At 39.5% G+C, this 25,168-nt stretch overlaps 1 protein-coding gene across 16 annotated transcripts in view; it reads left to right on the forward strand.

Annotated features, from left to right (window-relative positions):
• Nucleotides 1-2,149: 2,149 nt before the first annotated feature.
• Nucleotides 2,150-25,168, forward strand: part of SLMAP (sarcolemma associated protein) — a 153,529-nt gene continuing 130,510 nt past the window's right edge. For 15 of the 16 annotated variants that reach the window (XM_058561763.1, XM_058561826.1, XM_058561790.1 and 12 more), the window contains exon 1: nucleotides 2,150-2,639. In XM_058561763.1, the coding sequence (XP_058417746.1) occupies nucleotides 2,442-2,639 (198 nt within the window). In that variant the 5' untranslated portion in view covers nucleotides 2,150-2,441. The remainder of the gene's footprint in view (nucleotides 2,640-25,168) is intronic. The other variant, XM_058561772.1, reaches the window with a different exon arrangement.

Consider the following 25,168-nt stretch of genomic DNA (forward strand, 5'->3'; position numbering starts at 1 on the left):
ACCCCTAGGACTCAGCACAGATTTTAGGACAGGGCCAAAAGCCTATGAATAAGCATTGAAATGAACAATAGTTACTCTTCATTGAGCAACATGGATTATCGTCTTGAATTCTCACAAGAACAGGTGAGTTATGTATTATCTGCATGCTATAGATGAGAAAACGAGGCTTGAAAAGGTTTAGAAACTTGCCCAAGGTCACACAGTGGTGGAGCCTGTTGTCAAAGGAATCTGAAGAATGAAGCCACCATTGACTCTAAATGAATGACTCCTTCCCACCATCTTTTCTTGAAATTTTCTTTCAGATTTTGCAGTCTTCCCTTCTTTAGACCAATGACTCCTCATCTACCTTAATATCATGAGTGGGGGGCCACACCCCCTTTTTTTCATATTGTAAATTGATGACATCTCTCTAGAAGCAACGTGACTTTAAACTTTTAAGTCATACTCTTTCTGGGGTAGAATCTGTGTTTGGAGCCCTGAGGGACATGACAGTTCCAGTGAGAAAAGCGGTCATTCGAAATAGAATGCGGGGACTAAGAAAGAGTTTTTCTCCGGGTAGGATACACAGGGAAGACTTTAGCAGGAAGAGGACGGACTTTGTCATCTTAGATGCACAAATCCTGAGACTTGTGGGAATTTGGTTGTTCACACCTAAGGCGGCTGTGGGGGACTGTGTTGCCCACAGCTAAGATGGCTGCTAATGAACATTTGCTTTGGATGGATCTGTTCTCTTTGCTCGCTGCCATTTTCAACAAGAACGATAGTGAATAAAATTTAGTAAAAGTTGGTGCCTTCTTACCAAGATGGTAAAGTAGGAAGTTGGCACGTTTTGTTTAGAAAACCTTCAACAGGTCAAATTTTTTCTTGCCCTTAACCAAAAGGGCCGAAAAGGTTGTCCCATGGTTTGAAGCTTTCAGCCCTTAACTAAGATGGCGCCCGGAGAATCGTTGAAAATTATCTTGCCCTCTTTTCTGCCCTCGACCGTCATGGCTTCCGCGGCGTCGATCACGTGACTTCCCCGGACTACGGCGCGGGAGAGGGGGTAGGAGGGCCCTTGAAGGGTGCGCGTTCCCGTGGCGGTGCACCCGGTAGGTTTCAGTCAGAGTCACTATGGCGGCCGGCGCTGGCAAGGTAAGCTGAGGCGGCGGCGGCGGCAAGGGAGGCTGGACCCGTCGTGGTGTCCGGGCTCCAAATTCCCGCAGCCTCTCTGCGGAGAGGTCGGCCGAGGTCGTGGCCCGTGGCGGGGGCTGGCGGGGGGCGGTTGAGGGGGATGAGGGCTGAGGCGGGCGGGCACCGGCGCCTGACGGCCGTTTGTTTTGATGTTTCCCCCACCAGGTCGGAAAGTTTCTTGCTTCGTCGGGCACAGCCTGAGCGTGTCCCAGCGGCCGCGAGTGGTGGAGGCTGCGGCGGACCCAGCCCGGGGCCTCCAGGCCTCTCCCCCAACCTCCGGGCCGGCCTCCCTCCCCCACCTCCTCGTCCGCCGGGAGCTGCGGCTGCCGTCCCTGAGATGCGACCCTCGCGGGGGCGACCCTGAGGGGAGGCGGCCGGTGTGCTGAGCAGCAGCCAGGAGCCCAGGCGTCCAGGGACCAACTTCTTGCGGGCGGAGACCACCGAGCCTCCCCGGGGTCGCGCCTCGCTCGGTCCGCACCGGCCTGCGGAGCCGGATCCCCGCCCTGGTCGCGGGGACGCCCGCCAGGTGTCGGGGAGTCCCGACTCGGCCTCTGCCCGCGCTCCCGCCAGTCCCCGCTCCTCGCGCCAAGGACCCAGCCACCGCCGCCTCGGCTCGTGCGGGGCCAGGGACCCGTGCCACCTCCCGGGCGGCCTCCGCGCAGCAGGGGCCATGCAGACTGTCCCGCTGGCCGTCTAGACCCCCTCGCGTCTGTCTCTCCCCTCTCGAGGCCCTCGAGGACGGGCAGTGGCTGCCCAGAGGTGCTCGGCTACACCTTCTTTCAGCGCGAAAGGACCTTGCTGGCCGCACCGAACCGACCCTTCCTTCATGCTGCAGTGCTGCAACATTTCCGCCACCGAGGGGGAAAGGCGGCCGCGATCCCAAACAAAACACAAGAATTGGTGTGTGACTCATCTGCTTGGATACCTCCAATCTCCAAACTGTCTTCCAGGAGTTTTCTTGGCCGAAGCTGTCCGATGTTTGAGTCTTTTCATCCCAGGGAAGAAGATGGACTGAAAGCTGCCAGTTGGGGACTTTTTGTGATCAGGGCGCTGCTGGGTTTTAAAGGAGGTAATGGGGCTTTCGCTGGCTTGTCTTCCCACTCAAGTGAAGAAGAGTTGTTGATGTTCGCTGGTTATGCTTAGACAATGCACAGTTTGTTTTAATTTAAAATTTTGGGGGGGATAGGGGTATAGGCTTGTGAAGGGCAGTCCGGATCCGGTGGAACTCCTCTTTGTCCCTTGATAGGAGAGACACCCCCAGTCTGTCCTCGATGCCGTCAGCCTTGGCCATCTTCACTTGCCGCCCGAACTCGCACCCGTTTCAGGAGCGTCATGTCTACCTGGACGAGCCCATTAAAATCGGCCGCTCCGTGGCCCGCTGTCGACCAGCGCAGAATAATGCTACCTTTGATTGCAAAGTGCTGTCAAGGAACCATGCTCTCGTCTGGTTTGATCACAAGACGGGCAAGGTAATGTCACCACATTGTCTAACAGTCTTTATTTTTCCTATGCCTTTGCCGTTTTTGCATAATGTATTCGGGATCCCAGGGTTTGCACGCGCAGGAGACTTTCAGCAAGGCCACGGAATCAAGTTTTTGTGTCTGGTTCTAGTGGAAATTTAATTGAGGTGGTTGAATGGAAAACAGAGAGGTATTGTAATTAAACGCCTCAGGAGGGTGATGGCATCTTGATAACGTGGTCATTCCCAGTGAAATCCCAAACCCTAGGGTGATGGCATCTTGATAATGTGGTCATTCCCAGTGAAATCCCAAACCCTAATTCGTTTCGGAAAACTAGATAGTGAAACTTGGCTTCTTGCTTTCAGTCTTTTTAGAAAGGTGAATTTGCAGTTCAGTGCTTGATTAAGCAAGGAGCAATTCCCAAAGCAATGCAGGGAATCCGTGGCCAGTATTACACTGGGGCTCAAGTGTCTCAGTGGTGAGAGGTAGTTAACACATAGCTTTTAGTTGAGTTCAGATCAGGGCCTTTCTAGTAAGGACAGTCCTTTGTGTAAATTGTGTGGGAGTAATTTGCAGTTATCAAAGCCAATTTAATTAAGCATGAACAACTGTTAACTTGACATTTTCAGAGTTCTGTTTGCATATTGGGTTAACGTATACCTATTGCTTTTGAAAATCAGTTTTTGATGTTCCCCGCAGCATTTACTAAAAACACTTAATGCATACTTACAGAGGTGATATTTAGGAAATCAATTTATTTTCTGAAATTATATCCAATTCTATCAATTATTACAGTACCTAGATGTGATAGGATGAATTTAGTGCTCTTCCATTTTAGCATTTTTATGTTGGCACCCTATTTTGCTATACATGTGAGTGCTTATATTTTATGAATACAAGAAAAAAAATACAGACAGATCCTTTCAATTTTTAAAACTCTTTATGTGTTTGGAGAATATACTAAAGAGCTTATTTTTGTGCTTAAACCTCAGGTTTTAGTTGAGCTACTGAATCAGTTCTAACTTAGAGTAAGTTATATAAGACTAATAAAAATATCTCTGGTTTCACCTCCTGACTTTTTGCTCCCTCTTTCTGAGTTAAATGATTAAATCTTTTTTAAAAAGAGAATTTAAGTCAAGAGTAGTGCTTTGAAATGAAAGAAACCTGAGCCTCAAAAGGAAGAGAGAAAGCAATACTTCTTTTGCTACTGAATTAAGGAATTATTATATAAATTATTTTTCGAAGAAAGGACGAAAAGATTGCCCAAGTGCTGTGTGCTTGCATAATACCAAACCCTACTCCGTGTGTGGGATGAGAACAGAAAAGTATGTTATTTTTTCGGTGTAACACCAGATGATCATTTACCTGGGAACACACCCTTTTTTTCCCCCTGGAAACTAAAGTTTGGGTACCTGAAAGACTTCATAGATTACCCATAATCATTTAAAGTGAATATTCATAGAACTCATCTTTCCAGAAATGAAATTCAAACATCAGTTAACTGCTAGTGCGTTAACTCAACCAGCTTTTACATATTTGTCTCTTTATGTGCCTGGTCCAACTTAATCAGAAAACAGGTTTGCTTAAAGTACATACTCTGCAAATGCACATTCTTTGCTTTGATTCAGTACTCAAAGGAGACTCAGATTTTTTCTTTTACTTATTTGAAAAATAATGATTACATGAACAGTGCTTTTCATGGCTATTCTAAAACCCCCACAATAGGTTATTTTGAGATGAGAGAATAGGTCAATAATGAGTGTTTATTGTAGAAATTGAGATGACGTGTTAAAATTTTGAATGGAATTTGTTATTAGAAAAACTTATCTTTAAAGGATACACAGCTTATTTCTACCATTTTCACTTTTTTCCCCTGCTTTATTAGCTAAACCACATTCAGAATATGAGGCCATTACTTTAGGCGTAGCTATAATTATTGATTATTGTACCACTTAATCTAGTTAAAACAAATACCCTATCAGATTGTGCCATGTGATCAAATTGTCTTAGGAATTAACTATTTAAAATTTAGGTTTGAACAGACAGTAGATTTTTATTGAGCATTTATTGTGTGTCAGATATCGTGAGGTATGCAGTTCCAAAGAAAACCCACAGTTTGACCAAATATCTTTAATTGTTTTCTCTGTGTGAAATTTTCAGTTTGAGAATTTCTGCTATAATTGTCTCATAACAAAAGTCCCCAGGCCTAATATATATTCCCAGCAAATTCCTTTATACAACACAAGAATCCCCTCCTTCTATAAGCATTACTTCACGCAAGTTTTTTTTTAAACATCTCTAAGCCTCAGTTTTCTCTTCTGGGAATAATGATGGTACCTACTATTGTTTTGAGAATTGAGGTAATTATGTAAATCATTTAGCACCCTTATTAAGGGCTCAGTACTTAGGGAGGAGGGTGTTTGGGTTGAGGGGAAGAGGGAACCATCTCGACAGGTCTTTGCAATATAGTATAGTAGTGCTGTGGAGTCTTAGGAAGGTAATGGGAAATTTTTTTCTTTTATGTGATGGCGTATATAGAAGTAATGTTTTTTTGTTCTTTTGTTTTTTTTTTGTGAGGAAGATCAGCCCTGAGCTAACATCCATGCCAATCCTCCTCTTTTTGCTGAGGAATACCGGCCCTGAGCTAACATCTATTGCCAGTCCTCCTCCTTTTTTTCCCTTTTTCTCCCCAAAGCCCCAGTAGATAGTTGTATGTTATAGTTGCACATCCCCCTAGTTGCTGTATGTGGGACGCCGCCTCAGCACGGCCGGACAAGCGGTGTGTCGGTGCGCGCCCGGGATCCGAACCCCGGGCTGCCAGTAGCGGAGCGCTGGCACTTAACCGCTATACCACGGGGCCGGCCCCCAGAAGTAATGTTTTAAATTGAAGCATATGAAGTTGAGAACTTTGTCCAGATTGGCACTTTACTTGGGAGGTGGAAAATTGGGGTAATATGCTCTTTGGTTGACTTTTAACTTGTGATTGTTGCATTCTGCATTGGCCGTTGTTAGAGGCCCATTAAAAGCTGGAAGAAATAATAAACACTTGAAACTTCCTGATTATTCAAGTAACACATGTTCATTATAGAAAATTTGCAAAATGTTGGCACATAGAAATCTAGGTGATAACGTTTTTTTTTTGTGAGAAGATTAGCTAACATCTGTTGCCAATCCTTCTCTTTTTGCTGAGGAAGATTGGCCCTGGGCTAACATCCATGCCCATCTTCCTCTCCTTTATATGGGATACCACCACAACATGGCTTGACAAGTGAGGCGTCCGTCCGCACCTAGCATCCAAACCTGCGAACCCCGGGCCGCTGAAGCGGAGCACGCAAACTTAACTGCTACACTTAATGCTAAGTTCATGAAATGTTAAGTACATGAAATGTACTTAAAACCTGCATGTTGGAGGGTGACAGGTTTGCCACAAAGTGGAATTTAATAAGCTTTCCAAAATCATCTAGTCAGGGATGTAGCAGTTGGATGTTGCGCTGCTTTGGGTGCTGGCCCTGTGTATCATCCTTCACTCATTTTTGGAGGCCAAGCTCTTCACATTAATGGCAGATAATAGAATGGTTATTAATCCTTCTGTTGACTCACGGTGCCACTGAACAAGCGAATCTACCATATGGTGATTACATAGAAGGGATACTGAGTGGACTACCTCCTTCTGGTTTAGATGGTCCTATTTGATTGAAGCTTTGTGGACTGGTGATAGGCTACTGATTGACACAGGAGTCTATTTCCAGTCTCACTGTAGTGTACTTAGTAGTAATTAGTAGTAGTAATTGTCTACTTCCAGTTTCACTTTTTTACTTAAATTCAATGCATATTTTTGAGCACCTGTTCTCTCATGATATATTTTAGTGGAGGGCATAGTGGTGAGGGGAGAGAAGATAACCCAGAGCTGCTAAGAAATTGTTATTCCTTGTTTCTAGGAGCTTATGTATTGGGTAGAGAGGATGACTCTACACCTTGAGAGCATTTGATTGAGATAAGATAGGATTATATAAGTTTAAACGGCAAGAGAGTGATGGTGTTTGAATTAGACTTTAAAATGGGAGTGGATAGATACAAGTTAAGAAAAGGTGCTTTTTTGAGTTGTTTATGTGTGTTTTAAGGGATTGAGAGTGGAATAAAACAGACAAAAGCAGACAATTTTGAATGAATTTGGCATCTTCCAAACACTGAGGAAACTGATTTTGTTGGACTGGAGAGTTCTTTTGGAGAGTAGCTATGGGTGAACATCCATTTTGTGTGATGTTTTTATGTTTGTGCCTTGTTTTTGTAATTATTTGTCAGACCCTGGAGGAGAGGATTTGTGCCTTACGTGTCTATCTCCTATTTTGTGTAAAGTAGATGTTGAGTAACTGAAGCTGAGTAGATAGTGTGGTGCCAGGTCGTGGAGTGCCTTGATTACCAAGCTCAGGACGTGGACCCATGGGCTATGGAAGGCCAGGGAGAGTTCTGTGCAGAGTACTGACTTAAGAAAACCGCCATTTGAGGGTGGTACAGCAACAATATGTGGAGAGGCCTGGAGCAAGGAAAAACGGGTAACAGCTTAACTAACCCTTGTTGTGGCACTATGTACCATGCCCTGTTCTAAATGCTTCATGTGTTAACTTATTTACTCCTTAAATAACTGCTTAAGACAGGTGCTTAGTTTTCCTTAACCTATGAGGAAATTAAGGCACAGAGAGATTAGATTAGGTTAATCTGCCCAAGTTCTTATAGCTAGTAAATGGTAGAGCTGGGATGTGAACCGAGGTATTCTGACTCTTGACTCTAGAGTCTAGAACCCAAGCTCCTAACCACTCTGCTATCGCAAGGCTTTATAACAGTTTAGACATGATGTCATTTTGTAAGACCAGGTTCACAGTAGGAATGAAAATGATTAAATGCCAGGAAGTGAAAAAAGACAAGTATATTAACTTGTCCATTAGGACTTCAGCAAAGAGAGAGGTTCTGTATGGACTGGAGATTTTAGGGAAGGCTTCATGGATGAGATGGTTTCATGAATGGGACAGTTGCATGGATGAGATGCAATATGAGCTACACCTTAGGACTTTTAAAATAGGGCAGAATGTAGATAGATAGACTCAGTCAGGGAAAGGAGTTTTGGGTGAGAAGAATTGTTCAAGTAAAGGCATAGAAACAGGAACGATATAGCACATTCCAGGAACATTTCAAGGAAGTCATTGCAAAGGAAGAATCTCCAGAACTTGACAACCAAGATAGTTTCTTCCTTCTTTCTCCCCATATCTAAACGTGACCGCAGAGATCCTGGCCTCAGCTTCTGGGAGAATGACAGATCATATTTATTGATTTTGTTTATTAGTTTTGTGTGTTTTTTTAACAGACCTAATTTTTTTATTGACAGAAGTAAAAAAGTCATTAAGTAAAAAGGTCATTTATTTTTTTTATTTTTTTTTTTTTGTGAGGAGATCAGCCCTGAGCTAACATCCGCCAATCCTCCTCTTTTTTTTTTTTTTGCTGAGGAAGACGGCCCTGGGCTAACATCTGTGCCTATCTTCCTCCACTTTATATGGGACGCCGCCACAGCATGGCTTACCAAGCAGTGCGTTGGTGCGCGCCCGGGATTCGAACCAGCGAACCCCGGGCCGCCGCAGCGGAGCGCGCGCACTTAACCGCTTGCGCCACCGGGCCGGCCCCGTAAAAAGGTCATTTTTTATTGACAGAAGTAAAAAGGTCATTAAGAAGTAAAAAGGTCATTAAAATCATAAGGCTTGTTTTTGTGAGAGTCGTGTATTTGGCACGTGTTATATTTAAGGCACATTAATGTAAACATATTCAGAAGGCCAGGTTGGATATCCAAAGCACATACTCATTTCCTTCTATGTTACTTTTCATAGTAATGGAAAATTTTTTTATAATTTTTATTTATTTACTTTTTTCCCCCAAAGCCCCAGTAGGTAGTTGTATGTCATAGTTGCACATTCTTCTAGTTGCTGTATGTGGGACGCGGTCTCAGCATGGCTGGAGAAGCGGTGCGGCGGTGCGAACCCGGGATCCGAACCCGGGCCGCCAGCAGTGGAGTGCACGCACTTAACCGCTAAGCCATGTGGCCGGCCCAGTAATGGAAAATTAATGAAATATCTAATCTCTTATTTCAAATTGTTAAAAATATGGATGGTGTATATACTTAAAACATTTCTTTCCTACTTAGTTGGTTTACTTTACTCCTTAGATTAAATTTACTGTCTACCTTCTCAGGCTCTTATTTGGTTTTCTCAAGTGGTATTTATATTAGAGTTTAGTATCTATTCTCTTTGATAAATAGGGAAGAGGGTGTCTGTCATTTAGAGTTTTAAGTGAAAAGATTGTGAGATTGGTTCTTAATGTATATCAGTTACTTGAATCAAGAAAAATGGTGGCGGGCCGGCCCCGTGGCTTAGCAGTTAAGTGCACGGGCTCTGCTACTGGCGGCCTGGGTTCGGATCCCGGGTGCGCACCGATGCACCACTTCTCCAGCCATGCTGAGGCCGCGTCCCACATACAGCAACTAGAAGGATGTGCAGCTATGACATACAACTATCTACTGGGGCTTTGGGGAGAAGAAAGGAGGAGGATTGGCAATAGATGTTAGCTCAGAGCCAGTCTTCCTCAGCAAAAAGAGGAGGATTAGCATGGATGTTAGCTCAGGGCTGATCTTCCTCACAAAGAAAGAAAGAAAGAAAGAAAGAAAGAAAGAAAGAAAGAAAGAAAGAAAGAAAGAAAAATGGTGGCATTTCTTAGCTGTGGAAATGTTCTAAGGACTCTTTCCTGCCCATGCTTCTCTAACTGCCACTACAGGTAAATGAACAGTTTATACCCCTGCTCAAAAATCTTGGTTGTTGCCCCATTAATTTTTAGCATGATATACAAATTCCTTCAAAATCTGATTTCATTTTTTTCCAGCTCCATCTTCTATTATTCTTTTTTCCTTTGCCCCAAACTCTGTGCGGTAGCTATGTGACAGTGCTCACTGTTCCTAGAACAAGTGCCTTTTTTTGCTGTTTTGTCTTCCAGAATGACCTTTCTCCTTCTTCTCTTGAGGCCCAGTTCCAATGTGAAACCTTCCCTGACTCCCACTAACTGAAGAATTAATTGCTTCTTCCTCTATACTCCTATAGAACTTTGTATATACTCTCATAGAACTTTGTATGTAATTTCGTTATGGGACACAGACAACGAAATAACTATGATGCAAATGGACTATTGCCCTGCCAGATGTGAGCTCTTGAGAACAAGGGAATAGGCACTATATGAATGTTTGAATGAGTGAAATGTGAACAATGGAGCAGTCTGTATTTCTGCAAACCTGAGGAGGGTCAAAGGGCAGAAGGTCATTTGAGTTAGTTCTCAAATTTGAAATCATGGACTCAATTACCAATAGGTAGTCTTTGTATAAATCGTTACTTATTGAGAGTTTGCCATGTGCCAGACACTTTGCTAAGTGTTTTGGCATCTTAGATAATCTCGTGGTTGGTGATATAATTTTGAGCTATTATATATGTATCCATTCTCATGCAAAATAATACTTTTAAGAGTTTTGTAATATTCAGAGTGCTGTCTTATTTCACTTGATCTGTATAACACTCTTAGGAGGTAGGTAGAGCAGCTATAGGCTGCTTTTATCCAAAAAGAATTTGATGTTTAGAGGTTTTTTGCACAAGGTTATCTGTTAGTAACTATGGGAGTTGGAACCAGAATCTAGATTTTTCCTGCCTGAAATAAAAGCCAACTGCTAGACATTTATTCTGAACTATCTTATTATGGACTGAACAATTGTTGTAATGAAAATCTGTCTTTTGCTCTCTTGAAGGTAATCTAAGCTGTTATTTTCTGGATATATAACTAAAATGCTTGTCGTGTGACAGACTTTTAAAAACTGAGAACTTGAGTTAATTATTTCTCTGAGTCAGCTAGCATTTTTTAGACGTATCTCTACTACTACTAGCAATAAATATATTTTTTCTTAGGTTTGTATTTAGGCAACTGATTTGGATTTGGGTGTTTATGCAAATAAATGAAACAGCCTTGGAGAAACTTATTTGTAAATTTTTTATCCTTTAAAGAGAATAGCTAATAAATGTAAAGAAAAAAAGTAAAGTTTAAATAGGCACTTGAAAACATGAAGGTTTTTGGTGATTAGTACTGTATCCTTTGTCAAATATACGATTTGGGTTGGATTTTAATTTAAAGACGTAAGAAACTTTGTTTTCTTATTTATTTGTCTTAACAGTTTATCAATACTTTCAGGCTTATAATTTTATCTCCATTTATAACTACTGAGTTGTTCTAGCTGAGCCAAGCAGAAATGAATTTCCAGTATGGATTTTCAAGCTGTTATTTCTTTTCTTGTTTTTTACTTATACAAATAGTAGGAATACATTCTCATAAAAATTCAAGCTGTAGGGAAATATATGGAGTATATTTATGTCCTCCTTCACATAGGCCCTCCCATCTTCTCCCCCTATTCCAGAAGTAACTGTTGTTCTTAGTTTGGTATGTAATTTTCAGAATGTTTTCTGTGCGTTTACCTACTTAGGTATGTAGAGAAAGAAACATAGTTTTTTGTTATTACTTTTTTCCATAAGCGATTGGATCATAATTTAAAATGTACTTTTTAGCTGATGATATCAAGTGAATTGTAGTAAGCTTATCTAAAATGTGTTAATATCCTCTAAGTTCTGACCAGCATCCAGACTGCTGTAAAATTAATAGTTATCATTTATTGAGCACTTACCGGGTGGTGTGCTAAGGATTTTCTGTGGTTTATCTCATTTAATCCTCACAACAAACTTTTGAAGTAGGTAGTATTATTATCATCCATTTACAGATGAGAAAGCTGAGGTTCAGAGAGGTGAAGGAATTTGTTTAGGGTAACACAGATAGTGGTGGAGTCAGGATTCGAACCCCAGTCATCTGATTGTCCAGTGCACGCTCTTGACCACTCTATTGCTTGCTACCTCAGCACTCTTAGTCATTATTAATCTCATTACCATTGTTAGTGAACAATAGATCAAAAGGAAAAAATACATTGAAATAAAAACCTTATTATCTATTAACTCAGATATTTTGGTAGTAAATCAGTTTAGGGTTTTAATTGAAGGTCAGTTCCTCAAGCAGTATTTATTCATCACTTAACATTTTACAAGTTGAATAAAAACAGCTTTTTACATGTAAAGATATTGGAGTATCACTGTTCAGATACTATAATATACTAAAAAAGATACTTTTTTCTTTTGTTGGATAATTTCTAAGTTTAGTATGTTTAGAGGTTGTGTTTTAAGTGAAATATATATATAACCCCCCATAAGTAAATCTAATTTAGAAAAAATGACTATGTTTTTTTAATTGTTTAACTATAGAAATACCAAATATATTATTTGATGCTAGTCATAAGGTTCCTTCCATTTCAAAAATGCGGGGATAGAAAATAAGATCATGCTATATGTTACCAGTATAGCTATGGTAGTTATGCTTGTATAATAAACAAAATTTGTAGTTTTGAATTTTTTCAAAAAGTTGCATAGTAAAAAGGAATGTTATAGAGTTACCATGTAACCCAGTGATTCTACTCCTAGGTATACACCCAAGAGAAATGAAAAGATATGTCCAGAAAAATCTTGTATGAGTGTTCATAGCAGCATTATTCATAATAGTAAAAAAAAAGTAGAAAGAATCCAAATGTCCATCCACTGATGAATGGATAAATAAAATGTAGTATACCATATAATGGAATATTATTCAGCAATAAAAAGGAATGAAGTACTGATACATGCTACAACATGGATGAACCTTGAAAACACTACGCTAAGTGAAAGAAGGCAGACACAGAAGGCCACATATTGTATAATCCTGTTTATATGCCATGCGTAGAATAGGCAAATCCATAGAGAGAAAGTAGATTAGTAGTTGCCAGTGGCTGGGAGTAACAGGGAATGTGATGGTTAATTTTTTTTTTTTGTCAGGAAGATTAGCCCTGAGCTAACATCTGATGCCCGTCATCCTCGTTTTGCTGAGGAAGATTGGCCCTGGGCTAACATCCGTGCCCATCTTCCTCTGCTTTATATGGGACGCCGCCACAGCATGGCATGACAAGCGGTGCCTCGGTGGTGCCTGGAATCCGAACCTGCGAACCCTGGGCCGCTGAAGTGGAGCGCACGCACCTAACAGCTGCGCCACTGGGCTGGCCCCATGTGATGGTTAATTTTATATGTCAACTTGGCTAGGCCATCGTATCCAGTTTTTGGTCAAATACCAGTCTAGATGTTGCTGTGAAGATATTTTTATTTTTATTATTTTTTTAAATTTTATTTATTTATTTATTTATTTTCCCCCAAAGCCCCAGTAGATAGTTGTATGTCATAGGTGCACATTCTTCTGGTTGCTGTGTGTGGGACGCGGCCTTAGCATGGCCGGAGAAGCGGTGCGTCCGTGTGCACCTGGGATCTGAACCCAGGCCGCCAGCAGTGGAGTGCGAGCACTTAACTGCTAAGCCACGGGGCCGGCCCTGAAGATATTTTTTAAATGTAATTAACATTTAAATCAGTAGACTTTGAGTAAAGCAGATTACTCTCCAGAATGTGAGTTAGGTGAAGACCTTAAAAGAGAAAAGACCAGGGTTCCCCTGAAGAAGGAATTCTGCATTCAGAGAGCCATCCTACTCAAGACTGCAGCAGCAGCTCTTCCTGTGTCTCTTGCTTGATGGCCTGCCCTGCAGGTTTTAGACTTGACAGTCCCCACAGTCACATGAGCCAATTCCTTAAAATAAAGCTCGCTCTCTGTTTATATACACATCCTATTGATTCTGCTTCTCTGAAGAACCCTGACTAAATGGGTATGGGTTTCTTTTGAGGATGATGAAAATATTATAAAGTTGATTGTGGTGATGGTTGAACAACTCTGAATTGTACACTTTAAATTGGTAAATTGTATGGTATGTCAATTATATCTCAAAAAAGCTCTTATACAAAAAGGAATGTTAGATGGAGTAATAGCTTAGTGTAAGCAGATTAGGGTGGAGGAAGTGGAAGAGTGTAGAGTGAGTGTTCAAATGTGGGTAGGATTAGCAGAGCAGATTTTAAAGTACTATGTAGTTTAATTTTTGTCATTACTTCCTTAGTGTGAATGTCTTCATCTTGGTTATACTTTTAACAAATTTAGTAGATGGAGTGTTTCCAATTTTGAAATATTTGTTAATAGGCAAAATTTTGGTATTATTGAGAAGTTGTATTGTCAGAGTCTTAATGTGGGAATTGAGAAATGGTTGGAAAGATATAGTTTAAAAGTCCCAATCTGAACCTGGGAAGCTTAAGATGTTAATTTTACTCACCAGTGAATCTTTCGAGTATGCAGGCACATAGAGGGTGGTAAAATATTGTTGGAATGAATGATGTTGTCTTGATTAGAAGAAACTATTCAAGTTATAGTTGTACTTAAACTGGGACTGTTATGCATTCCTACTCTTTAATGTATCTTAGTGCCTCATGCTTGCAATGTAGTGCACTACCCAGTAGGTAGTGCTGAAAAATATAATTACAATACAGATAAGTCCAACAATAGAAGTATCTGTGAATCATTGTTTCTAAGGAGCTAAGGGAGTGATATATTACTTCCCCCAGGATTGGGGGCAGAAAATGTGGAAGGAATGAAGAGGGCTTCACAGAGAAAGTTGTTTTTAAGCCGCTGTTTGAAGAGTGAGTGGGGCTTTGCTAGTTGGATAAAAAAGAGCAGAGCATTCCAGCCCAAGAGAACAGTGTGTGTTTTAGGCAGAAAAGCTTGAAAGAGAATGATGTATTCTGGGAAATACAAACTCAAAAGTTGTTAAACCCAGCAGAATTGGGGAGCGGAAAATAGAGCTGCTGTCTAAAGTAAATCTTTGGATTATTTGAGCACTGCTGGCAGAGAGCCTAGGGGAGGCAGTGTGGCTAAAGGTTAAAGGTTCTGGAGTTGGGCTACCTGAGTTGGAATCCTGGCTTCACTGCTTGCCAGATGTGTGACCTAGGGGAGTCTCTGTGCCTCAGTTTTCTTCGTCTGTAGAAGGAGGCTAATATTGGGATTTACCTCATAGGATTGTTGTAGAAATTTAATGAGAATTTATGTAAAGCAGTTAGCCGAATGCCTGGCACAGAATAAGTACTCAATAACTTGGACCTATTATAATTTTTCTTTATTGTTTCAATGGGTGCATTTGCACAGTAAGACCTGTATGCTTATTTTCCATTGAGTGCTTTTTCATTGTTAAAAAAGTTTTTTCCTTTTAATATCTGTCTTTAGAGTCTTCTAAACTAAGTAAATACTTTGCTACCTTGAAAATTTTTTGAATGTGTTGAAGAAATAGTGTGATATAATAAACAATTAATATTTGATCTTTGCCTCAGGTTCCTGGCACACAATTCCTAAAACTCTTGGACTCTCCAGAGTGATGAGTGTCTTTTGTATGCTAATAAGATGACTGGTGGCTATGGGCCCCTAGATAGCTTCAGGATGGGGCTGGTCACCAAAAAGACCTAGTGATTAGAGGGTTGGAACTTTCAGCCCCACCTTCTGATTGCCAGGAAAGGGGCGGGGGCTGGCTGAAGATAGAGCTCTATAAAAACTCTTGAGCACTGGTATTCAGGGAGCTTTAGGTTTGGTGAATACATCGAGGTGGTGGGAGGGTGGCTCACCTGGAGAGGGCATGGAAGCTCTGAGCCCCTTCCGCCATTCCTTCCGCTATGCATCTCTTCCATTTGGCTCTTTCTGAGTTGTGTCCTGTATAATAAACTGGTAATAGTTAAGTAAAGCACTTTCCTGAGTTCTGTGAGTCATTTTAGGGAATTATCGAACCTGAGGTGCAAATTAGGAACCACTTGAATTTATAGCCGGTTGGTTGGAAGTATCAGTGATAACCTAGGGCTTTTGACTGGTGTCTGAAGTGGAGGCAGTCTTGTGGGACTGAGCTCTTAACTTATGGGATCCGAGATTAACTCCAGGTAGATAGTGTCAAAATTGAATTGAATTGTAGGACACCCAGCTTGTATCGGAGAGTTGGAGAAGTGGTGTTGGAAAAGATACCATGCATTTGGTGTCAGAAGTGTTGTGAGTAAAAACAGTTCAAATAGTCTTATAAATAATATCTGTTATCCAGTACTACCAAGTTTGTATAGTTTTCCTGTTAAAAGCAATAAAAATCAGTGGCATACTTGGCTTGCCTTACTTGAAGATTGGAAATTAAAGGGGTTGAGTAAGTTATATGGTGAGAATCTAGTCAGTCAATCAGGAAACATGTAAAAGAGCGTATATGCTATATTAAGCAACATGGGGCATAATGAAGGGACAATCATGTGTCGCTTAACGACGGGAATACATTCTGAGAATGTGTCATTAGGCAATTTCATAGTTGTGCAAACATCATAGAGTGTGCTTACACAAACCTAGATGGTATAGCCTACTACACACCTAGGCTATATGGAGCTAATCTTATAGGACCACCGTTGTATATGTGGTCCGTTGTTAACTGAAATGTCGTTATGTGGTGCATAAATGTATTAAGAAGTTACTTTAGTCTTCAAGGAGCTTATAGTTTAATTGGGAAGCCAAAGCTAACCCCCATAAACAATTAGGAGAGAAGCTATAAATGGAATTAAGAGTTCTGTGTGATTAAAGTAGAGAAGCCTTGTTTATCTAGAAAGGGGAACTTGAATTGGACCCTGAAGATTTAGGATAGAAAATAACAGGTGGTTTTTTTTTTTTTTTTTTTTTTTTTTTTGGTGAGGAAGATCAGCCCTGAGCTAACATCCATGCCAATCCTGCTCTTTTCTTTTTGCTGAAGAAGACCGGCCTGAGCTAACATCTATTGCTGATCCTCCTCCTTTTTTTCCCTTTTTCTCCCCAAATCCCCAGTAGATAGTTGTATGTCATAGTTGCACATCCCTCTAGTTGCTGTATGTGGGATGCCGCCTCAGCATGGCCGGACAAGTGGTGCATTGGTGTGCGCCTGGGATCTGAAGCTGGGCTGCTCCAGTAGCGGAGTGCATGCATTTAACCGCTAAACCACAAGGTGGGCCACAGATGTTCTTGATGTATAAAAGTCTGCATAAGAAAGCATAAACCCAGAGGGATAGTCAGGAGGCAGTTGTATGTTAAGGAGCGCTGCTACTGGGATTGATCAGATAGTTTAGATTAATGATAGAGGTGAACCTGAGCCAAATTCCATTTCAGGAAGGCTGTGGAGGTAAAAGGGTTGATGGGGCAATAGGGCAAGGGAACCAAGGCACAAACTTTGGGGGTAAGAATCTTGGATTTGCAACTTTAGGGAAAGCTATGCCTTCCCTTAATCCATCTAGATAACCCTAATCACTAAACTGGTAGGTTCTCACTCATCTGCTTTAATATGCTGGATATATTCATAGTAGGGTGATTGGAAAATGATGAAAATTGAGTAGACAAGATTTGAAGTTTCCAAAGTATAATTTCTTATTTTCAAGATTGTGTTTCTCTCTTGGCATATTAAAAGATTGCACTTGTGTGCGTACTTTTAAGGTGTATTTTTTTTGTCAGTCATTTTTAATTCTGGAATAAATTCATTTAAATACCATTTCTGATATTGCCAGAAGTATAGATTTAATATTTTGAATAAAAAGTGAAAGTTACAAGGATAATGATGAAGAAAATATTGCGTGTGAATGTCCTAGTCAGAGGCAGGTGTTAAGTGATAGAACCTACATCAGAATTTCAGTAGGAATATATTTTACAACATAAACTTATGTAGTATTACTAGTCTTTCCATTTTAAATTGTTATTCTAAGCTGAGGTTTTTGTTCATATTTCTCAGTTGTGTGGAAGGCAGAGTTGTCAGATAAGCATCAATTAAGTTTATTGGCATTATACTTGGTTTTAATTCTTTTTCCCTCCCTCCCTTACCAGTGACTTGATTTGAGAATTTTATCAAAATTTTATCCTTTATTTTAGCTGCAGCTATTTTGAAAGTTAATATAACAATAGGTGAACTATTTGAATAATGTGTGAGAAAGTGATTAAAAAGTACTTTCAAATATTTGGTGGTTGTATTATAAAAATTGGTTGTTATTGCTTCCTACTTTTAGTAATCTTTATTATTACTGCTTTGTCATCATAGTGATATATGGAGGCTTAGGTGTGCTAGTAAATTACAGACTTTAATAGAGAATTACTTTCTGAAGTGACTGCTTTGTTGTAGGCCTGTTGATTGACTGTTACCTTCTGTGTTTCGTATAAAGTATTTAATTCTGATATATTAGTCTTGCTGCCAAAATATTATTCCTCAAAACAAAATATTTGGAGTGTTGGTATCTGCAAGTTGGAGCTGGAGGAAAAAAACTTAAAATTTTTAAGTTTAGTCACTTTAAAAAAGACTTACCACAAGAGGATACTCGTCGTCTTTTCTGGAATCAATGTCATAGCTCCACTTTTATGACTATGTAATAGTAGCCATTAATTCTGTTATCCAACTCACCTAACCTGTCAACTTTCTTTTTTGGATTTTGAATTTCCTGGTTGTCTACAGAGTTGGGCTGGGTAAATCTGAGTTATATATGGCCCTAAGCAATGCAGGCACACAAAATAAAAATTTATATAATGTTTATGTATGTTTTACATTGTTAATTTTATTATATTTTCCATTTTCTGTTGCTGTTACATGCAAGTTTTGCATTAATTCAGACTTTGTGGTTTTTATTTGTTGGTGTTTTAAAATGTGGTTATGTTTTGGATAAATTCTGGATTTTGTTGTTATTCTGAATCGGAATTATTAAGTGAAGGTTTAATGCTTTCTTCATGAAATTTTACTGATTGCCACAATTCTCACTAATTTATCCTTTCTCTTAATATTGTGAACTTTGATCGTGTTTATCACAGAACTTAAGCCTTGATTATATATTATTCTGGGTTAGCTCTTTAATTCTTATGACCCTAATTAGTTTATAATCTCCTTAAAGGCAACTGTAATAGCCTATGCTGCGTTGTAGCCCTTCAATATAGGTACAGTACCTAGTATTTAGTAGGTAGTTAAAAAAAATTATTGCCAATTCATTACTTTTCTCCAAAGATGATATAGAAGTACTAACTTAAGAAATTTGTCACTTTTTTTTAAGCCTCTTAAAAGAGAACATAGGATGTGTTTATGACTGTGGAGTAGAGAAGGATATCATAAGTAATTCACAAAAAGCACATACTGAAGTAAAAGACTGATAAATTCAAATACATTTAAATTAATTTTTTTCATTAAAATACAATGAAAAAAGTGAAGAAGAAAAAAAACTAGTGGAAAATATTTGTAATACATATTACTTGCAAAGGATTACTAGCCAGAGTATAGAAAAGACTTGTCCAAATTAATAAAAAACACAACCCAACAGAAAAAATGGTCAAAAGACACAAATCAGAATTTCACAGAAGAAGAAATAAGAATGGCCAATAAACAAACACAGGATGTTCAATGTAACTAGGGAACCGTAAACTTAAACCTTGAGATACCATTTATACCCACTTAAAAAGTTGGATAATATCAAGGGTGGGTGACACTGTAGAGCAGTAGAAAATCTCATGCACTGTTGTTGATATGTTGAGTTAGATTGATTGATTTTTGAATGTGAAACCAACTTTGTATTCCTGGGATAAACTGCACTTGATTATACTGTATTATCTTTTTATACATTGCTGGATTTGATTTGCTTATATTTTATTAAGGATTTTTGCATGTCTGTTTACGAAGGATTAGTCTTAAATGCTTGTTAGAATTCACCAGTGAAGCCATCTGGATCTGGTTGTGTTTTATTTTGTTTTTGTTTTTTTGTGGAAAGTTTTAAACTATAAGTTCAACTTTTTTGATAGACATAGAGCTTTTCAGGTTATCTATTTCTTCTCGAATTAACTTTGGTACTTTGTGTCTTTCAAGGAATTTGTCTATTTCATCTAAGTTGTTGGATTTATTGGCATAAAATGATTCGTAACATTATCTTATTATCCTTTTAATATCTATAGAATCTTTAGTGATGTCATCTCTCTTGTTCCCAATATTGGTAATTTGTATCTTTTCTCTTTTTTTTCTTTATCACATTGGTAGAAGTTTATCAACTTTATTGATCTTCTTAAAGAATCAGTTATTTTATTATTATTATTATTTTTGGTGAGGGGGATTGTCCATGAGCTAACATTCATTGCTAATCCTCCTCCTTTTGCTGAGGAAGACTGGGCCTGAGCTAACCTCCGTGCCCATCCTCCTCCACCCTAGACATGGGACGGCGCCACAGCCTGGCTTGATGAGCAGTCCGTATGTCCATGCCTGGGATCCAAACCCGTGAAACCCTGGCCGCTGACGTAGAGCGTGGGAACTTAACCACTACGCCACGAGGCTGGCCCCAAAGAATCAGTTATTTTTAATAGAATTTTCTCTATTATTTTTCTGTTTTCTACTTCATGGATTTCTGTTCTTATCTTGATTATATCCTTCTTTCTCCCTATTTTGTATTTAATTTCCTCTTCTGTTTTCTTTTTTTTTTTTAAACAGTTTTATTTATTTTTTTGTGAGGAAGATCAGCCCTGAGCTAACATCCATGCTAATCCTCTTCTTTTTGCTGAGGAAGACCGGCTCTGAGCTAACATCTATTGCCAATCCTCCTCCTTTTTTTTCCCCCCAAAGCCCCAGTAGATAGTTGTGTGTCATAGCTGCACATCCTTCTAGTTGCTGTACGTGGGACGCGGCCTCAGCATGGCCGGAGAAGCGGTGCGTCGGTGCGCGCCCGGGATCCGAACTCGGGCCGCCAGTAGTGGAGCCCGTGCACTTAACCGCTAAGCCACGGGGCTGGCCGCCCTCTTCTGTTTTCTAGTTTCTTAAATTGGAAGCTTAGATCATTGATGTAACACCTCTCTTCTTTTCTAATAAAAGCATATAATGCTATAATACAACCATTTTGGTAAACAATTTGACATTGTTATAATGCTAAACTTGTGTATACCTAATGGCCCAGCAGTTCTTCACCTAGGTATGTACGCTATAAAAACTTTTGTATATCTGCATCAGTAGACATATTCAAGCATGTTTGTAGTAGCATTTTTCATAATAGCAAAAAACTGGAAATCCAGATGTCCATTGACAGGAATATGTAAACATTTCTGTTAATTTATACCATGCAATACTGTACAGGACTGAACATGAATGAACAACGGCTGTATATCAATGTAGATGAATCTCAGAAACATTGAGTGAAGGGCCGGCCCTGTGGCTTAGCGGTTAAGTGTGCGTGCTCCACTGCTGGCAGCCTGGGGTTTGGATCCCAGGTGCGCCCGACGCACCGCTTCTCTGGCCATGCTGAGGCCGCGTCCCACATACAGCAACTAGAAGGATGTGCAGCTATGACATACAACTATCTACTGGGGCTTTGGGGGAAAAAAATAAATAAATAAATAAAATTAAAAAAAATTTTGAGTGAAAAAAGCAAGTTGCAAAGGAAAACTTAGACTATGATGCCAGTTAATATAAAATTTAAAAATCACAATACTTATTCATGTATCTATTTTACTACATATATAGTAATAGAATGATAAACATGTTTCCTTGTGAGGGAGGCAGAAGTGAATAAAAAACTAACTAAACTTTACATAATATATTCTGGAAAGTGTTTTAAATACTTTACCCCAGTATATACTTATTTAATTCTCATAATTAAATGAGTACCTGCTGGGAAGCAGGCACTATTATTATTCTCATTTATAAATAAAGGAGCTTATAACTAAGGGTGCAGAAACCTTATCTTCCCCAAATCACACTACTAGTAAGTGGTAAACCTTGTAATCAAACCCACTCTTGATCCAGAATCTGCACTCTTAACCATTAAGCCAACTGCTTGCCCTGATGGGAGGAGCAGGGGGACTTCTCAAGCTGGGTGTTAGGTACATGGATGTTTGTTTTATTATTCTTTAGTTCTTATTCCTGTGTTTATGTTTATTTTTGTGTGTATGAACTATTTAATTAAAAATTTAAAGGAAAAATAACAAAGGTCAAGCCATCTGAAATGGAATGTAAGAAACGTAATTCCCTAAACTGTATCCCAAGTAGAAATTTAGGAAGTCAACACTATCAGTTTTCTCTAATATATTTCCTGGACACTAATAGATCATAAATATTAAAAAATTAGATAGATGACATATTAGTGTTTTATGTCTTGACTTGGGTGGTAGTTACAGTGGTATGTTCACTTAGTGGTGATTCATCAAGCTGTACACTTTTGATTTGTTCACTTCTTTGTAGGTATTCCATATTTCAATAAATTCTTTATAACACAAATATCAGATAAGATTTTTAAAGTTCCAGGGCAGGGCCTGTGGCTTAGCGGTTAAGTGCGTGTGCTCTGCTGCTGGCGGCCCGGGTTCGGATCCCGGGCGCGCACCGACGCACCGCTTCTTCAGCCATGCTGAGGCCGTGTCCCACGTACAGCAACTAGAAGGATGTGCAGCTATGACATACAACTATCTACTGGGGCTTTGGGGGAAAAAATAAATAAATAAAATTAGATTTTTAAAGTTCCAAAGATTTTTTATTGCAGCTCTATTATGTATGTCTTTGTTGCATGATCATAAGGGGATTATAAGATGAGTTATAAAGTAGAGGGGCTTTCTTTTTGAGATTCTGCTTCATTGAAAAGTCTATAAAAAGGTATATATTGTCCGGTAACAAAACAACACAACAAACAAGAAATAGAGCATAGTTTATACAGTAATCTACCTTTTGTGCAAGTGAGGGAAAAATAAGGATCTCTATTTGTTATTTATTTCTTTATGCTTAAAGAAATCTGGAAGGATACATGAGGAATTAGTAACTGTGGTTACCTAGGAGTGGGCTAGAGGTGGAGACTGGGTTGATATCAGATAAGGATGGCAGGAAGATTTTTCAGTGTATATATCTTTTTAGTTCTTTTGGAACCATGCAACTATACTGCCAATTCTAAATAAATAAACATTAATTTATTAATTTAAAAAGAATATGTGTTTAGCATGGCTCTTTTAGGTAGATTCAGATTTATGTCCTGTTATTTTAAGACTCACATTTATTTGTTGGCTATTGGATATTCCCATTTTCAGGAGAGATGCTCTTATAATCTCTTGAAATAGAGAACTTTTGGAAATACTATACCATTAATAAGGGCTTGTGTTCAAATAGGACTTTTTCATTTAAATTCCCAAAATCATTGCAGAATCTCCCCTTTTCCAGCGTTATTTCAGTTGTTTTTTGATTACATTCTGCCTCTTTTGGATGTTGTGCATTTACAGGCAGAACTTTCCTGTTAATGAGAAGGCATTTTGTTAATAATACAACCTTATATTTAAACAGTTTTATAATTTAAAAAGTGCTTTGGTACTCTGTCTTTGAGCTTTCTGACATCATTTAGGTTAAAATAAAAAATAGGAAAATTTAGTGTTTAGATGGCCAAAGCGTTCCTTTTCTTCTTTTTAAAACTTTTTTGAGGGCCATCCCCGTGGCTTAGTGGTTAAGTGCGCACGCTCCGCTACTGGCGGCCCGGGTTCGGATCTTGGGCGCGCACCAACGTGCCGCTTCTCCGGCCATGCTGAGGCCGCATCCCACATACAGCAACTAGAAGGATGTGCAACTATGACATACAACTATCTACTGGGGCTTTCGGGGGGGGGGGGGGGAATTTAAACTTTTTTGAAGGCACAATTTATAAGCATGATAAATTTTACTATTTAAATCAAAATCTCCGTGGGGCCGGCCCCGTGGCGCAAGCGGTTGGGTGCGCGCGCTCCGCTGCGGCGGCCCGGGGTTCGCTGGTTCGGATCCCGGGCGCGCACCGACGCACTGCTTGGTAAGCCATGCTGTGGCGGCGTCCCATATAAAGTGGAGGAAGATGGGCACCGATGTTAGCCCAGGGCCGTCTTCCTCAGCAAAAAAAAAAAAAAAAAAGAGGAGGATTGGCAGATGTTAGCTCAGGGCTGATCTCCTCACAAAAAAAAAAAAAAAAAAAAAAAAAAAATCTCCAGAAGTTGAAATGGAGGTTAATAGTATAAATCTATACTATATTAAGGAAATATTTAAAGCCACTCCCATAAAAACTGGTCCAAAATTAAACTGAAAGAAAAAAGTTGTTAGTTAATCTTTTGTAGGGGCATTGAAAGAGATACAATGTGCAACCTGAGCTGCATATTAGAATCATCTGGAGGTTTTTTTAATTATTGGAATTTTTTTTTTGTTAATTGAGATAACATTGGTCTATAACATTATATAAATTTCAGGTGTATGTCATTATATTTTGATTTCTGTGTGCATTGCATCATGTTCACCACCCAGAGACTAATTACTGTGCATCACCATACACATGTGCCTAATCATCCCTTTTGCCCTTCTACCTCCCCTTTTCCCCTCTGGTAACTACCAGTCCTATCTCTGTCTCGCTGTTTGTTTGTTGTTGTTTTTATCTTCTATTCACAAGTGAGATCATATGGTATTTGACTTTCTCCATCTGACTTATTTTGCTTAGTGTAATACCCTCAAGGTCCACCCATGTTGTCGCAAGTGGCAAGATTTCATCTTTCTTTATGGCTGAGTAGTATTCCATTGTGTATATGTACCACATCTTCTTTATCCATTTGTCCCTTTATGGGCACGTAGGTTGCTTCCAAGTCTTGGCCATTGTGAATAATGCTGCAGTGAGCATAGGGGCACATATATCTTCACACATTCGCATTTCCATGTTCTTTTGATAAATACCCAGCAGTGGAATAGCTGGATTGTCTGGTAGTTCTATTCTTAACTTTTTGGGGAATCGCCATAGTGTTTTCCGTAGTGGCTGCACCAGTTTGCACTCCCACCATCGGTGTATGAGAGTTCTCTTTTCTCCACATCCTCTCCAACACTTGTTATTTCTTGTCTTGTTAATTATAGCCATTCTGACGGGCATGAGTAGTTTTGATTTGCATTTCCCTAATGTTAGTGATGTTGAACATCTTTTCATGTGCCTGTTGGCTATCTGTATATCTTCTTTGGAAAAATGTCTGTTCAGATCTTTTGCCCATTTTTTAATTGGGTTGTTAGTTTTTTGTTGTTGAGATATATGAATTCTTTATATATTTTGGATATTAACCCCTTATCAGATATATGCTTTGCAAATATCTTCTACCAGTTGTCAGGTTGTCTTTTTGTTTTGTTGATTGTTTCCTTTGCTGTGCAGAAGCTTTTTAGTTTGATGTAGTCTCATTTGTTTATTTTTTTCTATTGTTTTGCTTGCCCAGTCAGACATGGTACTTGAAAATATGCTGCTAAGACTGATGTTGAAGAGCGTACTGCCTATATTTTCTTCTAGAAGTTTTATGGTTTCAGGTCTTGCATTCAAGTCTTTAATCCATTTTGTGTAGGTGTAAGATAATGGTCTACTTGCATTCTTTTGCATGTGGCTGTCCAGTTTAACCAACACCATTTATTGAAGAGACTTTCCTTTCTCCATTGTATGTTCTTGGCTCCCTTGTCGAAAATTAGCTGTCCATAGATGTGTGGGTTT

Source organism: Diceros bicornis, chromosome 2 (genome assembly GCF_020826845.1).
Source record: "Diceros bicornis minor isolate mBicDic1 chromosome 2, mDicBic1.mat.cur, whole genome shotgun sequence".
Classification (NCBI taxonomy): Eukaryota; Metazoa; Chordata; class Mammalia; order Perissodactyla; family Rhinocerotidae; genus Diceros; species Diceros bicornis.